General features: G+C 44.0%; 1 protein-coding gene across 1 annotated transcript in view; it reads right to left on the bottom strand.

Annotated features, from left to right (window-relative positions):
• tbl3 (transducin beta like 3) overlaps positions 1 to 18,044 on the bottom strand; it is a 69,506-nt gene that overhangs the window by 47,682 nt on the left and 3,780 nt on the right. The window contains exons 2-8 of the mRNA XM_060840363.1: positions 12,014 to 12,065; positions 11,251 to 11,346; positions 9,309 to 9,356; positions 2,724 to 2,865; positions 2,259 to 2,343; positions 1,860 to 2,030; positions 1,481 to 1,556 (exon numbers count right to left, since the gene is read on the bottom strand). Coding sequence (XP_060696346.1) covers positions 1,481 to 1,556; positions 1,860 to 2,030; positions 2,259 to 2,343; positions 2,724 to 2,865; positions 9,309 to 9,356; positions 11,251 to 11,346; positions 12,014 to 12,065 — 670 coding nt within the window. The remainder of the gene's footprint in view (positions 1 to 1,480; positions 1,557 to 1,859; positions 2,031 to 2,258; positions 2,344 to 2,723; positions 2,866 to 9,308; positions 9,357 to 11,250; positions 11,347 to 12,013; positions 12,066 to 18,044) is intronic.

Genomic DNA, 18,044 nt, shown 5'->3' with positions numbered 1-18,044 from the left:
CTATGTTACAGCCTAAGGAAACTTTAAATGGTTTCCAAACAATTGGGAATGGATTATATATTTTTTCTCCACAGGGTTAATATTAGTAGTAGATCAAGAGAAATCTGTGCTCAGGATGAGACAGATGTCTTTCAAATGTCACAAGTAAGCCACCTAGTGGGAAAACTGAGCAATAGCAGTGAATACATACAGGACAGCTGGACAGTATCCATCCACTTACTGGGAGTGATGTGGTGATTTCTTTTGGTTTTACAGCACATTCAGGAACTAACAGACCTTCCCTGAGATGACCATCTTGAGCTGGAAGGTCAATTTGGCCGGTGTTCATCACATGACACCATTTGGGGCAAGGAATTGAAGGACACAGGGAGAATGCTGTCTAGGCTTGGAGTAAAAGTGTTGGCTGCCATTTCAAATAGCTGCTGGGGCCCAATGAAGAGACTGCAGAGTAACTTGGTGGCCAGAGTTTGCCCTTAACACCCTCTCCTAACCAGCTGCTTTGGAGTAGACAAGGTATTAATATGGATTTCACACACTACTTGTAAGGTTAGCCACCATTCCATATTTACTAGTTACTGGGAAAGGTTAGCCACCATTTCAGGTTTACGAGCCACTGAAGCTCTGAAGAGAACTCTGAGAATTTTTATGGATGCTTTGTTCATGTTTCGCCAATGTTCTAGCACACTTGCTACACAGATTTTGAGGGGTTAATCTGAAAGGGGTATAATGAAACTTCACCTATTGGACAGCTACAAGAGAAAGGATGTGTTTGGTCATGGAACCTCCTATGAGTGTCTTGGTCTGAATGAGGAATGGGAGGAGGACACAGAGCCAGACATAACAGCACCAAGAGCTGCAGGTGTGGGAGATGGTGTCCTTCTCCAATGCAAGTACAGGATATCCTTCCTTCTCTAGACCATCTCCCATAGGCCACCGCCATTGCAGAAACACTCTCGCTCTCTCCTGCTCTGTAGCCTGTTACAAAATGTCAGATATGGTACTTCATATCTTCAGTGGAAGGTGCATGCAAGGAGTCATCATACACCATACCATAAAAATAGAGCCCAATCTGCACTTCAGTGTCAAAACGTGCAGGAGAGAGATTCAGCACCGTCAAGTTCAAATGATGGAATCAACAATTAGAACCAGATATATTCTGATCAACCCGTTCAAAGATGTTATAACACACCCCCTGGAGCAGGTGGAAGTCGAACCTGAGCCTCCTGAGCCAGCAGTGGGGACACTACCTACTGCATGACATGACCCACATTGACATTTTGGAGGAAAAACTTTGCATGAAATGCGCAATGTCTCACTAATACTGCAACTTTAGGTACCTGACACCATCAATGTTATTCACCAATTACTGGCAGGAAAAGTCAGGCATAGCTAAGCATATGACTCATAAATGAAGGGTTTTTTTTAAACCTTTCCAGTTTTGAAAATAGTGTCAATATCAGAAACTATAATTTCAACTCACCTCATACACAGGAACTGTTCTCTCCGATTTGTATGTTTTCAAGTCCCATACAATATAGATTTTATCTCGGCCGGAGCTGTATAAAATAAAGCATTGTATTATGCTCAAAACTAAGTTCAATCTGGAATATTTGGCTGAATCCCTGTTAAGAAGGTTTGTTGACCTTCAAATTCATGTAACACAGTACTAGCCTCCCTTTCATATTTATCGTTTAGTTGGTAAAATGAACTTCAGTTTCTTTGCAAACGAGAATCACAACTACATTGCTGACAGTGGAAAGGGAAGGCAAACAAAGGAGATCTAAACTTTCATCTAAAATACAGGATTAGTCACATTAGACGATATATTACAACCAATCTGTCTCTAATGTCTGCAGTACCTGACAAGTGTATTTCCATCTGAAGTAAATGCCAGGGAAGTCACAGCACTGTAGTGAGCATCCAGCACCATCATACATTTACTGGTGCTGAGGTTCCAGAGCCGTATCTTATAATCCATCGAAGAGGAAAACAGCTGAAGACGTGATATGTCAGGATGAAATTCAACCAAGCTGCAAAGAGAGAGTGAGTGTCACCAAAAGAGAAGGAAAGTTGGATCAACGCAAGCTAACAGCTTCTCTCTGACCATCTCACCCAGCAAAGATCGGAGCAAGCACATCATTGCCCGTTTTAAATTTACAATGCCACACCACAGTTTCTGATTTTCTGTTTACCTACACTCAGCATTGATTACAATGGCCAGCTTCTAATATAAAGTCACACAGTTAAATTTTCCTTACTGAACCACTCCAGAGGAACCCTTCAGATTGTGCGTGCAGTACTGCTTGATGACATCCCAAATCTTGATTGTGCTATCACATCCTCCTGCAAAAGTCAACAAACAAACCACGATGGTTTCATGGCAGCTACTGAGAAGCATTTCCAGTCAAATGTAACATCAGAACTCAGAAGGAGCAAACAATTCAGCCCCTTGAGCCTGCTCTACCGTTTAATACGACAATGGCAGATCGTATCTGGGTCTCAACTCCACTCTCCATAACCCTTCATCCCATTACTCATTAAAAATCTGTCTCTCTCATCCTTCAACTTCCTCAACACCCCAGAATGCGTCGGATGCTGGGTCAATGAATTCAACAGATTCACAAATTGACCCCATTGCAACCTACAAGCTCACCAATGGCATCCTTTGCATGTCACAATAGACTAAGTTCAGGGAGTTAGAGACAATACATCAAGTCTCATACCTGTAGCCAATAACGTTGAGGTAGAATCAAAAGCCATGCTCGCCACTGGACTTGTGTGAATAGCTTTCCAAGTACGTGTACACGCATTCTCTTTCCAATCCCACTGTTTCAGGAGTAAGGCACGACTACTTGTCACCAATATCTGCCAAGCAACACACAGACATATAATATTAAGCATCACGCTTGACAAAGATTTTCAGGAGGTGGCAAATATGATAAATAGTGGGAATGGGAATGTATGGACCTCTGGAAAATTTTGACACAGGGGACTGTTGCAAAAACTTAAACACATGGCATGAGGTGAAAAAGTGGGAACTGGGATTAAAAATTTATTCAGAGGGACAAAGGTGCCAAAGACAACATCCCAGAGCAAGTGGACGTGGGATCTTTTCTGCTTACCATGCATGACACTGATTTGAGATTGGATTAAAGCAGGATCTTCCAAACTTTTGATTCTTGACCCACAGTGGGCCAAGATTAGGATGCTGTGGATCAGAGAAGTGCTCTCCAAATGCAGAAAATCTAAACATCAGAGGCATAGCAATGTAATTCATGTGGTTCATAATGTAACTCACAGTAACTCATTCCATGAATCAACAGAACTACAAAAGATATTGCTGTGACCAGTGGTGTGCCACAAGGATCGGTGCTGGGTACACTACTTTTCATCATTTGTATAAATGATTTGTATCTGAGCAGAGGGGGTATAGTTAGAAAGTTTGCAGATGACATCAAAACTGAAGGCATAGTGGACAGCGAAGAAGGCTACCTTAGAGTACAATAAAGATCTTGATCAGATGGGCCAGTGGGCTGAGGAGTGGCAGATGGAGTTTAATTTAGATAAATGCGAGGTGCTGAATTTTGGGAAAGCAAATTTTAGCAGGACTTACACACTTAATGGTAAGATCCTAGGGAGTGTTGCTGAACAAAGAGATCTTGGAATGCAAGTTCATAGTTCCTTGAAAATGGAGTCGCAGGTAGATAGGATAGTGAAGAAGGCATTTGGTATGCTTTCCTTTATTTATCACAGCACTGAGTATAGGAGTTGGGAGGTCATGTTGCAGCTATACAGAATGTTGGATAGGCCACTTCTGGAATATTGCGTGCAATTTTAGTCTCCTTCCTATCAGAAGAATGCTGTGAAACTTGAAAGAGTTCAGAAAAGATTTACAAGGATGTTGCCAGGGTTGGAGGATTTGAGCTATAGGGAGAGGCTGAACAGGCTGGGGCTGTTTTCCCTGGAGCATTGGAGACTGAGGGGTGACCTGAGAGATTTACAAAATCATGACAGGCATGAAATAGACGGTCTTTTCCCTGGGGTCGGGGAATCCAGAACTGCAGGGCATTGGTTTAGGGTGAGGGGGGAAAGATATAAATGAGACCTTACGGGCAGCTTTTTCTGCAGAGGGTGGTACGTGTATGGAATGAGCTGCCAGAGGAAGTGGTGGAGGCTGGTACAATTGTAACGTTTAAAAGGCATTTGGATGTGTATTATGATTAGGAAGAGTTTGGCCAGGTTATGATAACAGGGACTAGATTAGGTGGGATATCTGGTCAGCATGGACGAGTTGGTCCAAAGGGTCTGTTTCCGTACTGTACATCACTATGACTCTAACATGGAGAAATATGCTCAAGAGTCCCAAATAAAATTCAGTGCCACCATTTTGTAGGTGAAATTAAAGATGGCTAGTCTTGTCTGCTTGAAATAGAAAGAATAAATATATTCCCTGTTATACAAGGAATATTATTAAGCTGGAGGGGGTTCAGAAAAGACTTACTTGGATATTGTCAGGAATAGAGGATTTGCATTATGAGGAGGGGCTGGGGCCTTTTTTCAGTAGAACATACAAGGTTGAGAGAGACATTATAAAGTTTTATGAAATAATGAATGGTACAGTTAAGGTGAATAGTAGGTGTCTTTTCCCTAGGGTGGGGATTTCAAGACTACTGGGCATATTTTTTAAGGTGGGAGGAAAAAGATTAAAAAACAATTGAGGGTCACTTTTATTTTTACATAGTCAGTAGTCTGTGTTTGGAATGAATTCCCAGAGTAACTGGTGGATGTGGGTTCAGTTACCATGTTTAAAAGACATTTGGGTAAGTACATGGATAGGAAAGGGATATGGGACCAGGAGCAGGCAGGTGGGACCAGTTTAGTTTGGGATTATGTTCAGCATGGACTGGTTGGACCGAAGGGTCTGTTTCCACGCTGTATGATTATGAAATTAGGAGATAAAAGAACACAAAGACCTCAGATTTTCTCTCCAATGGTAAAACTGCACTGACATTAGAACGAGAGAAAGGTTACAGTACAGAAAATGGCCAAACAACCTGCTGGATCTGTGCCAGTTAAAAGAAAACAAGCTACCCATTCCCATCCCACTTTCTACCACTTGGTCCATGGCCTTGCTGACTACAATTGGTCAGCTGCAGATTCAGATTCAAACTCCTTTCAAACAATTTGAGGGCTAACAGCTCAAACTGGGCAGTGAATTCCAGACAGTCACCACCCTCAGGGTGAAAAAAAGTTCCCTCATGTTTACAAGACCATAAGATTATAAGAGATAAGAGAAGTAGACCATTCAGCCCATCGAGTCTGCTGTCATTTGGCCATGACTGACAATTTCTCAATCTCATTTTCCTGCCTTCTCCCCATAACCCTTGATCCTCTTACCAATTAGGAACTCTGTCATAAATAAACTCAACGACCTGATCTCCACAGCCCTGTGCAGCAGAGAGTTCGACAGATTAACCATCTGCTGGTTGAAGAAATTGCTCATCCCAGTTCTGAAGGGTCATCCCTTCACTCAGAGGCCGTGCCTCAGATCCTAATCTCTCCTCCTCATGGAAACATCATCTTCATGCCTGTGAAGCACTGCTGTACTGTGTCTTCTGGTATTTATTTGGCTCCATTCCTGCTGCTTCCGGTTGCTTGTTGTAGTGGCTGGAATATTGGGCCTAGGTCAATGTGCTTCTTGATAGAGTCCATGGATGAATGCCCTGCTTCTAGGAATTCTCTGGCTGTCCTATGATCGTTGTGTTGTCCCAGTCGAATTTGTGGTCCCTGTCAGCTGTGTGTATGGGACAGCTGGTCATGGTGTTTACTGGCTAGTTGGTGTTCATAGTTGTGGACTGCTAGTTGTCTGCCTGTTTGTCTTATACAGTATATCATGCAGTCTTTGCATGGAATCCTGTAAATTACATTAGTCCTGCACATGATGGGTATAGGATATTTTGTCCTGGTGAGTTGTCTGAGCATGGCTGCTGGTTTATGGGCTGTCATGGATCCCAGTGGGCAGAGAAGTCTGGCTGTTAGTTCTGAGATGCTTTTTTACATAAGGTAGCATGGCTAGTGAGTTAGGTTGTGGTATGTCCTCATTGTGTTGTCTGTCTGTTAGGCATGTGCGGATGAAGTTGCGGGGATATTCGTTTTTGCTGAACTCTGTAGAGGTGTTCTTTTTCTTCCCTTCATAGGTTGGGAGTGCTGCAGTGCGTTGTAGCCTTTTTGAACAGGGTGCGAATGCAGCTTCTCTTGTGTGTGTTTGGGTGTAATTCAGGACCTAATTGATGTGTGTGGTTTTCCTGTACACATTTGTGGTGCATTCCCTGCTTTTGTTGGATTCTTCCTCTCTTGTAAATCTGATCCCTGCCAGTATGGTGTTGATGATCCAGTGTGTGTTCTCGATTTCTGTTCTCTTAATGAGAACAGCCAAGTGTCATTTACGTATTGGATCCAGAGTTCAGATTGGACTTGTGGGAGGGCTGTTTGTTCCAATCATTGCATCACTGCTTCTGGTATGTGCCCAAAGATGGGTGAGCCCATAGGTGGTTCCATTGTTCTGATCGTATATTTAGTTGTTGAAGGTGAATGTTGAAGGTGAAGCACAGGTTTAGTTCTTTGAGTGTGCGGTCCTCGTTGATACGCTCCCCGTCGTATTGTCAGTTCTGCCTGTCCAGAAGGTTGGCTATTGTCTCTCTGGCGAGAGTTTTGTCAATTGAAGTGAACAGTGCCGTTACATCAAATGGGACCATTGCTTCATCCTTGTCTGTGTTTATGTTCTTTTGGAATTCCTGTGATGATTGTATGGACTGTTTGGAACCGCTGATCAGATGTTTTAGTTTTTGTTGGAGTTCTTTTGCCAGTTTATGTGATGGCCTTCCCAGCAGTGCTACAATGGGTCTAAGTGGTATGCCTGGTTTGTAAAGTTTGGGTCACCTGTAAAATCTTGGTGTAGTTGCTTTCCGGTTTCATCCGTTGTAGATAAATCCCGATTATTAGTCCGTTTTTTTTAAGGTTCCGTCGTATGTTGTTTACTCTATTGGTTAGCTGTTGGCTCACTTGTCTCTCTCTCTTACCTTTGAGGTAATCTTGAAAAAAATCTTGCAATTTTCTTTTACCTTACTAGGTGGCTTACTCTCATGCTCTGTCTTCTACTCTTACTGCTTTTTTAGTTGCCTTCTGCTGGTTTTTAAAGGCTTCCCAATTCTCTGGATTTGCACTAACCTTCGCCATATTGTATGTTTTTTCAGTTCTGACTTCCCTTGTCAGCCATGGTTGCCTCCTCCTCCTCTTAGTATGTTTCATCTTCCTTGGGATGAATTTCTGCTGTGCCTCCCAAATTACCCCCCCCCACCCCCGAACCTCCTGTCACTGCTGCTGTTTTCCCTTCCAATCAACTCTGGCCAGCTCCTCCCGCAAGTCTTTGTGGTTAGCTTTACTCAACGCCATTACATTGGATTCCAGCTTCTTCCTCTGAAATGGCGGGGTGAATTCTCTCACATTATGGTCACTGCCCCCTATAGGGGTTCCTTCACCTTCAGCTCTCTGATCAAGTCTGCCTCATTACACATCACCAAAACTAGAATTGGTAGGAGACCCTATCACAAGCTGTTCCAAAAAAATCCATCTCATAGCCAGTCCACAAATTTCTTTCCTTGAAATCTGTCACCAACCCTGATTTCCCCAGCCCATCAGCATTTTGGATTCCCCATGATTATTGTAATAATGCCTTTCTTACATGCCTTTTTATTTCCTGATTTATTTTCTTCCCCACATCCTGATTACTGCTAGGAGGCTTGTGCATTATTCCCATCAGGGTATTTTCTCCTTCATGTTCCTCAACACTACCCATACTCATTCAACGTCTTCCGACTCTACATCACTTCCTGCTATCGATCTAATTTCCTTTCCCATTAACGAGGCAACAATGCTCCCTTTGACCATCTGCCTGCCCTTCTGATAGGATATGTATCGTAGAATCCCTACAGTACGGAAAGAGGCCATTCAGCCCTCAAGTCCATACCAACCCTCTGAAGAAGTCCCATCCAGAACCCGCCACCCACCTTATCCCTGTAACCTTGCATTTCCCATGGCTAACCCATCTAGCTTACACATCCATGGACATTACAGGGCAATTTAGCACAGCCAATCCACCTAACTTGCACACCTTTGGAGTGTGGGTGGAGACCCAGACAGACATGAGGAGAATGTGCAAACTCCAGACAAACAGTCACCCGAGGTGGGCTTTGAACCCGGGTCCTTGGCACTGTGAGGCAGCAGTGCTAACCACTCAGCCACCGTGCATGCATGTTTAGTTCCTAGCTCTGATCCCTTTGTAGCTACATCTCTGAAGTATACAAAATCGTATCTGCCAATTTCAACCTGCACTACAAGCTCATTTACGTTTTGTATGTTGTTCCTCTAATCCTTCTACAATCTGTGCGCTTGGTCACTGACTTCTCCAACAGAGAAATCTGGTCTTCCCTGTCCACTCTATCCAAATATCTCGCCATTTTGCACACCCCAATTAAGTCACATCTCAGTCTTCAAACTCGGTCAATGGAAGTAAATAGAGTTAGCAATGTATTTTCTCTGCACCTTTTCCCAACCTTGCTTCATCTCACTATTGAGCTCCTGTTCATGTTGAATAGATTTCGTCCAACTGAACTAAACATGGCCAAGCAATACGCAACGTGCAGCTTCGAATGTTCGCAACCACTTCGCGATGGCACTGAGTCACTTGCAGCTTTTTGTCTCAGCAAATGAACAGTTAATGACAGTGGTCACTGGGTGGAGGATATGTTGAGAGTTTCAAGCATTTCATCTCCTCTGTTTTTTTAGTGAGAAAAAGAGTCTTCTGTCATCCCTCTCATGGGATGGAACAAAACACCGCAGATGCTGGAATCTGTTCTGAAAACAGAATGCTGGAAATCACAGCAGGTCAGGCAGCATTCACAGATAGAGAGAGCGAGAGCATGAGTGAGAACGAGAGACAGAGAGTGAGAGAGTGTGTGTGCATGAAAGAGAGAGAGCAAGTTCCAGTCGAGATGACTCTACATCAGAGTAGTCTACCCATCGATCATAATTATAACCAAACAAACAGTTGCTATCAATCGTTCAGCTTTTGGAAAGTTTTGATCTGCCGCTGGTGTAATGTATTGCAGGATTGCACAAACATGCCTGTGCTAATGTAGCATATTGTATAAATGACAGATTTAACAATGTCAGACCAGAGTGGAAAATCACATCTTGGTATATAAATGATAGTTCAGAAGAGTGAAAGCATTTCCGTTCCCAATAACTACCTCATCATCAGGGCTGATACTGAAGCAGGTAATGTCTTCTTGATCCTCCTGCAAGAAAAAGAAGCAGGAAAATCTTAATCAATGCAAAACAAAATTTACTTGAGAAACCAGCTTGAGTTTTTACCCTCTGTATATGATATGGAAAAAAGTTGAAAAATTGACTCCAACTAAGTTTTTGTTCAATCACCCACATTGTCTAATTTTATTCTATCATCAGTTATCACAGATAGTGATCAGTCCAGTCTGCATGGGTCACTTATTTTCCATTCACTGAAAGTCTTACTATGAAATATTTGTCTGTTATGCTCCTGGTTTCTAACTCTTAGTCATAGAGATGTACAGCACGGAAACAGGCCCTTCGGTCCAACCCGTCCATGCCGATCAGATATCCCAACCCAATATAGTCCCACCTGCCAGTACCTGGCACATATCCCTCCAAACCCTTCCTATTCATATACCCATCCAGATGCCTTTTAAATGTTACAATTGTACCACCACTTTCTCTGGCAGCCCATTCTATACATGCACCACCCGCTGCATGAAACATTGCCCCTTAGGTCTTTTTTATATCTTAAAATTTAAGAATTTAACACTAGATTTGGGGACCTCTGTCAGAGGAATTTCTTCATTTGTGGATGACATCAAATCACAGAAAATTTTCAACTCAACAAATCGTGGAAGGAAATTCATAAATGTGTACAATTGTAAAGAGCATGGCTTTTCAGAGGCTAACCCTTGACCCTCACTGATCACAATAGGGGCAATCAGAGGCCCGCACCCTGTAGTCAGGACAACCATGCTTTCCAAGTTGGGAAACTAGTTACCTCAGCAAATGGGGATTAGAGAGGTTCTATGTTCAATGCATTAAACTGTCTTCAATTGACTCCTTAAGAGTCTTAACAGCTTGGCAGTTGATCATAGATTCAGAAAATCCATGCCCAACAAGTCCATAGCAATTCTCCAAAGAGTAACCCACCCAAACCCATTACTCTACATTTACCCCCGACGAGTGCACCTAACCTATACATCCCTGAACACTAAGGACTAACACTAAGTTTAGCATGGCTGATTCAACTAACCTGCACATCTGTGGACTGTGGGAGGAAACCCACGCAGACAATGTGCAAACTCCACACAGACGGTTGTCTGGGGCTGGAATCGAACCCGGGTCCCTGGCGCTGTGAGGCAACAGTGTTAACCACTGAGCCACCATGCCACCCTAGAAAGTACCCAACAGACCTTCTTGCTCAGCACTTAATTGCTAAGGTGACGAGGAGAGGATGAGTTTCGTGAAAAACTGGGATTGTTTTCATTGCAGCGGCAGAGGCTGAGGAGAGACTTGTTGGACTTCTATAAAATTATGAGATGCACAGGTAGGACACACAGTCAGAATCTTTTTCCCCAGGGTCGAAATGTCTAATACCAGGGGCATGCATTTAAGGTGAGGGACGGAGTTCAAAGGAGATGTGAGGGGCAAGCTTTTTTTTCAAACAGAGAGTGGTAGGAGTCTGGAACACGCTGCTGTGTTGGTGGTGGCGGCAGATAGGATAGGGGCATTTAAGTGGCTTTTGGATATGCACCAAGGGATTCATTCAATTTGGCATCGTTTTTGGCACAAAATCTTGGGCTGTAGGGCCCATTCCTGTGCAGTTCAGTTCTATGTTCTCCCTGAGGCCAAGACACTCCATCATTTCCCTCTCTTGTCACCTTCAGGAAGGGGAAAATTTCATCATAGCAGTTGTACATGAAAAATGCGTCAATTTAGAAACACTAAGACTTTGCACAAAACTCACAATAAGAAACTTAGCCCCTCAATGGCATAGTGTGGAATGTTTCTCCTGGTACATAAGTGGGAGGCCTTGGATTATACCCCATTATATACCAGAAGACCTCAGCAGCAGCACAAGAAGCTACAAGCATTCATACTGAAGTAACTCTGTACCTGTTCAATACTCCTTGTCACCTTTCCTGTTCCGATATCAACGATATTAACCTTCGTTCCGCAAGTACAGAACATGTACGTTCCATCTTTATTTATCTGTGATGATAGAACAGGCTGAAGTAAACGTGTCAAAACAAAACAAAGATGTTTCCATCTCCAAATGGACAATGGAAGCCCAAAATTGGACACAAACTGGTCAGGAATACATTTTCTGTTTTACTACTGCTTTAGATAGAATACAAGATGTAAAGGCAAGCTAAGCATAATTCAAAAGTAGCAGCAATTGAAGACAGAGGAAAGAGTGGAAGAAAAATAGAAGTAATATCACATTTCAGTCACTTTTTTACTGCAACACTGGAGTTGCCCCAGCAACATACTACACTTCATAAACAGGACTACCAAGAGTTGCTTGGTTCACTCCCACCTCCTTCCTCATTCAGTAAGTCTGACATCTACCTTTTAGTTCAGGAAATGCCAATCATAACATAACCACTATAAATAAATGTCTCTTGATACAACTGAATCCCATGCAAACATGCCAAGGAATTCAATGGGTCTGGGTCTTAAAATGCAGAAGTAAAACCATAAAATCAATCTTTATCAAATCATTGATTTTCAGTTATCTCGTAAAGTCACATTTATGAAACAGCAATATCAAAATTGTACGACAGAAACCCTCATTTCAATACGTGGTAGCGATTATACTACTCATAATTAAAAGCTTAAGTGTATTAATTTAAAAATTGCAATATATTAAAGATACCTGTACTTTTCCTCCTTTGTAAAATGGTTCAATCTTGCTGGAAACAGCATAGCTGAAAGAGATTTAAAAATTAAGTTAAACCCAACTGAGAGAGGAAGCAGCAATTTACCAAGATCTTACATTTGAGAGAAACAATGCTGATTGGATTGAAGGCTCTGTTTCCATGCTGTATGATTCTATGATGCTATTAACAGGGGAAAGCAAACTAATTTTAGCCTTAAAGTGGTATACTTGCACGGAATTTAAATTGTGGGTGTAATTGTAAGGTTCAGGTCAATTATCTGGGCACTCCTTCTTACTCATTTTATGACACAGAACTCCCAAAGGTGCTTTTCACTCTATTTTTAAAAAAAATACAAATGTCTACATTAATATAAAAACAGTCTTCTGTTCTTCCACTGTGTTCAGTTGTACCACGTGACCAATAGGATTTCAGCAAATCATGAAGGAGTGCTGTTTACTTCAGACATTTTGTGCAGGTGGGCAGTTATTCCACGAAAAAAATCCTTTTGCCCGACACATTGCAAAAAAATTGAGAATATATTCAAAGATCAAACAGAAAAACATCTTAATTCCTACATTCTATTCCTGATTGTATCATATGGATTTTCACATGATCTTCCTTAACCTGATGTGTCATGAGGACAAACATGTAACTAGATGCAACAGCGGTCATAAACTGCCAAACAAATGGCTTAATTAGTAAATGGAGATGGCAGAAGCAAGGGCACGTTGCTGCACTCACAGACATCACTGCCATGCCTTATTCATTTCCTAGTTGTCAGTCACGCCCCTGCACTGCTAATCAACAATGTAAACTGGGCCAGACACAAGGGATAAAGCTCTTCATAGTTCAGCTCCACCGGCAGGGTTTCAAGTGGAGCAGACTGAAAAACCAGATCTATGTGGCAGAAAAGTTCTAACTGGCCATGCTGAGTGGGCAACCCATTTAAACACCAGTAATGGCTGGGGTGACAGGAAAGAGTAGGAACTAGCTGACCAATGTTTCTTCAATCTTTAACGCAAGGGGAATTTCCCATGGGGCAGGTGAGTCTGACTATTGTAAAAGCACTGCTGCCATTCTAACTCGGAACACTGCTTTCAAACACAAGAGTAGTGTTGTCACAGGCTTTCGGGAATTTGTCAGGTTTCATCAGGAAGAGGTTTGCTTGCAGAACGCATTCGGGGAAGAGTTTGTTTCGGAAATCATTTCAAGTGGTTTGGTCTGACGCCCTGGAGTCTCTTTCTTTGCCTTTAATCAGTACTTCCCTTTTGTCAACTTTCACCGCAATCTGGGAGCCATCTCTCCAGTTCTACCCAGGTCCTCTGACGAGGAACGAAGGGAGCAGCAAGGCCTCCAGCAGCAGTAGTAGCAGGCTCGCCCTCATCCATCACGTGCTGCTGCTCCTCAAGACCGTGTCAGCTCCCAGGCAGCGATACGCCCAGAAGCGAGGATACGCAGGCAGAGGATTAACTTCCCAGTCAACTCAGCAGGAGTGCAAACAGTTGCTGACACATAGAACAGTACAGCACAGAGCAGACCCACGATGTTGTGCCAAGGATTAATCCTAATGTAAAATAAAATAACTTAACCTATGCTCCCGTCAATTCACAGATATCCATGTGCATGTCTAGCAGTCACTTAAATGTCCTCAATGACTCTGCTTCCACCACCACCACCACTGGTAACACATTCCACACATTCACATCTCTCTGTGTAGTGAACCTCCCTCTGACATCTCCTCCATACCTTTCCTCTAATATCTTAAAACGATGACCCCTCATACCCGTCAATCCTGCCCTGGGGAAAAGTCTCTGGCTATTGACTCTATCTATTCCTCTCATTATTTTGTACACCTCGATCAGGTCTCCTCTCTCCCTCCTTCTCTACAGTGAGAAAAGTCCGAGATTATTCAACCTTTCTTCATAAGGCATGCCCTCCAGTCCAGGCAGCATCCTGGTAAACCTTCTTTGCACCCTCTCCAAAGCTTCTGTATCTTTCCTATAGTAGGGCGACCAGAACTGGACACAATATTCCAGGTGCGGTCTCACCAGGGACTTGTAGAGCTGCAGCAAAACCTCACTGCTCTTAAACTCGATCCCCCTGTTAATGAAAGCCAAAACACCATGTGCTTTCTTAACAACTCTATCCATCTGGGTGGCAACTTTGAGGGATCTATGTATTTTCACACCCAGATCCCTCTGTTCCTCCACACTGCCAAGAATCCTGTCTTTAATCCTATATTCAGCATTCAAGTTCGACCTTCCAAAATGCATCACTTCACATTTATCCAGGTTGAACTCCATCTGCCATTTCTCAGCCCAGCTCTGCATCCTGTCTATGTCGCGCTGCAGCCTGCAGTAGCCCTCGACACTATCGACGACATCTCCAACCTTTGTGTCATCTGCACATTTATTAACCCACCCCTCAACCTTCTCATCCAAGTCATTTATAAAACTACAAAGAGCAGTGCCCCAAGAACAGACCCCTGCGGGACCCTACTCAACACCGACCTCCTGGCAGAGTACTTACCATCTACAACCAATCTCTGCCCTTTGTCGGCCAACCAATTCTGAATCCAGATAGCTAAATCTTCCTGTACCCTATACTTCCTGACTTTATGGATGTAACCTTCTGGAAAATGACCTTCCTGTGAGACACCAAGTGGGGGAACATTGTCAGGGATGGTCAGGTCACTGCAGACCTGTCTTCCCTCACCTTCTTCCTCGACTGTCAAATCTCAGAAAATGCAAATAAATGATATGCATTTTGAAACAAATTGCAAACCAAAGTCTTGCCAGAACAAGTTCTGCCAACATAAGCCTTCCTTGTTTAATCTGGCAGGTTCCAGAAGGTTAACAATCCCACAACACCAGGTTATAGTCCATCAGGTTTATTTGGAAGCACTAGCTTTCGGAGCACTGCTCCTTCATCAGGTATCTAGTGGGGCAGGACCATAAAACCTTAAGTTATCTCGAGAATGTGACTTAAAAGAAGCTTGGAAATTTACATATTAACGAACCAAAACCTGCAACCCATTCTAAAAGATGAAAGACAATCTAGGTTTGTTCAATATATCGTTTTAATTGCATGATGCTGTGATCTTTTGCTATAAATTCTGTGTCTTATGATCCTGCCTCACTAGTTAATGATGAAAGAGCAGAGCTCTGAAAGCTAGTACTGCCAAATAAACCCGTTAGACTATAACCTGGTGTTGTGCGATGTTTGTCCACCCCAGTCCTCCACACCAAGGTTGCAGAAAGCCCACGACAGCAGTATTTCTCAGGCTAAACATCAGAGTTCTTAGTGAGATCCACAGTGAAGAGGCATTTACAATTTACTCCCCATGCCCCAAATGGATTTCCACTTGTGTTAAACAGTAATGTTTTAAGTTGTCGATACCTTGTTACCCTCCTCTACAGTAAGAAAGTCTGAATGATTAAAATCCAGCCCATTATCCACAATTTCTTAAAAGTTGGGCCAGCATCCAAGTTTCACCCACAATCTCTTGAATTATCCTAGACATCTATGCTATACTTTACATTGTGCCTGGCTATGTAATAATATATGTATAAACTCTGCAAGTAAATCTATATGGACATTCCATGCAGAAACAGAATAGATCAGCAATTTAGTGTCACATCCATTTTTACAAAAGAAATACAATGACAAGCTGGAAGTCGCCATAACACAGCATCTAAATTTATGACAGAAGTCATTAAAAAAGTAAAAGTTTATCACAGTTTAAATAGTAACTCCTGGGTTTAGGGTACACTGGAAAACCAGGGCAAAACCTCCATGCTGGGACTAGACTTTGACACAGGACTGCTGGAAGACCCAAACGCCACCACTGAAGACCTCCATGCCAGGACAAAAACACCACCCCATACCAAGACTGCCTTTCCTGGACAAGACTGCCACACTGGCAGGCTGTCCTGCTGGGCCCAGGCCCATACCACCAGACTGGGCCTTTGGAAGCCACCTGGTACTTGAGAATATCCATACTGCATTCACAAACATCATAGTTATAATTTACAGATGTAAGGAGAGGTTCTATTATCTTCTGTGCCTTCCTTCCCATTTTCTACCTTTGTAAACAGTGTAGTCTCAGAAGAAACCATGTGGCCATTATACAGAAGCCTCCCTCCACTTCACCCCACAGTGATAAATCATTTCAACCATAACTCCCAAGAGTGCAACATCTTTCCACATTAACAGCTGCAGGTGCACCTGAAACGACTGTCATGAACCATGTAACTAAAAAGGCATCAGTTGCATAACCACACCACATAACTCACCAAAACTTTTTTTGTGCAAGAACTCTGGCTCATAGTTTTGATCCAAAATACTAGGTACACTGTTTCTAGTCCTCTAGATTATTTCAGCAAAAATGGTTGGACCTCAAATTTACTCATCACCTTTACTGGATAGCCTGATTGTTCAAAAGGTATCACTTGTTATAATCCAGATAAAATTATTTAATCTAGCAATAAATTACAATCACATGATGAAGACGTTTGAATGATTTTTTTTTCCCCTCCTCAATTGAAAAGATAATTAAGGAATACATTCCAATGTCCTGTTTTAACATCAGGGCGGACTGTTTTGGCATTTGCACCAATGTTAACCTCAGTCAAAATGAAGATTAAGATCCCAACTTGACATGTAACTACTCAGGATGGGTCATTTCAATGCTTCTCTTTCACACTCTAGTGTAACTGAAGCTACCTTTATCTTACATTTACATTTAAACCTAACCAACCGCAATTTAAATGTTACCAAGGCACCAATTTGTAAAACACTTGCATTTGACAAATAAAAACAATCTATTACAGTTGCTGGAAATCTGACATAAAAGTGATTTTTAAAGAGGAGCCGTTTTGGAATTGAGGGAGGGATGGGGGATGAGGGAGGGATGAGGGAGGGATGAGGGATGAGGGAGGGATGAGGGATGAGGGATGAGGGATGTGGGATGAGGGATGAGGGATGGGGGATGAGGGATGAGGGAGGGATGAGGGATGAGGGATGAGGGAGGGATGGGGGATGGGGGATGAGGGAGGGATGGGGGATGAGGGAGGGATGAGGGATGAGGGATGAGGGAGGGATGGGGGATGAGGGAGGGATGGGGGATGAGGGAGGGAGGGATGGGGGATGAGGGAGGGATGGGGGATGAGGGAGGGAGGGATGAGGGAGGGAGGGATGGGGGATGAGGGAGGGATTGGGGATGAGGGAGGGAGGGATTGGGGATGAGGGAGGGAGGGATGGGGGATGAGGGAGGGATGGGGGATGGGGGAGGGATGGGGGATGGGGGAGGGATGGGGGATGGGGGAGGGATGGGGGATGAGGGAGGGATGGGGGATGAGGGAGGGATGGGGGATGAGGGAGGGATGGGGGATGTGGGAGGGATGGGGGATGTGGGAGGGATGGGGGATGTGGGAGGGATGGGGGATGTGGGAGGGATGGGGGATGAGGGAGGGATGGGGGATGAGGGAGGGATGGGGGATGAGGGAGGGATGGGGGATGAGGGAGGGATGGGGGATGAGGGATGAGGGAGGGATGGGGGATGAGGGAGGGATGGGGGATGAGGGAGGGATGAGGGATGAGGGATGTGGGATGAGGGATGAGGGATGTGGGATGAGGGATGAGGGATGAGGGATGAGGGATGTGGGATGAGGGATGAGGGATGAGGGATGAGGGATGAGGGATGAGGGATGAGGGATGAGGGATGAGGGATGAGGGATGAGGGATGAGGGATGAGGGATGGGGGATGGGGGATGTGGGATGGGGGATGGGGGAGGGATGGGGGATGAGGGATGAGGGAGGGATGGGGGATGAGGGAGGGATGGGGGATGAGGGAGGGATGGGGGACGAGGGATGAGGGAGGGACGGGGGGATGAGGGGGGGACGGGGGGATGAGGGGGGGACGGGGGGATGAGGGAGGGACGGGGGGATGAGGGAGGGACGGGGGACGAGGGGGGGATGGGGGACGGGGGACGGGGGAGGGATGGGGGACGGGGGACGGGGGAGGGA

This window comes from Hemiscyllium ocellatum, chromosome 20 (assembly GCF_020745735.1).
Source record: "Hemiscyllium ocellatum isolate sHemOce1 chromosome 20, sHemOce1.pat.X.cur, whole genome shotgun sequence".
NCBI lineage: Eukaryota > Metazoa > Chordata > Chondrichthyes > Orectolobiformes > Hemiscylliidae > Hemiscyllium > Hemiscyllium ocellatum.
This window is presented reverse-complemented; position numbering and strand designations above follow the sequence as displayed.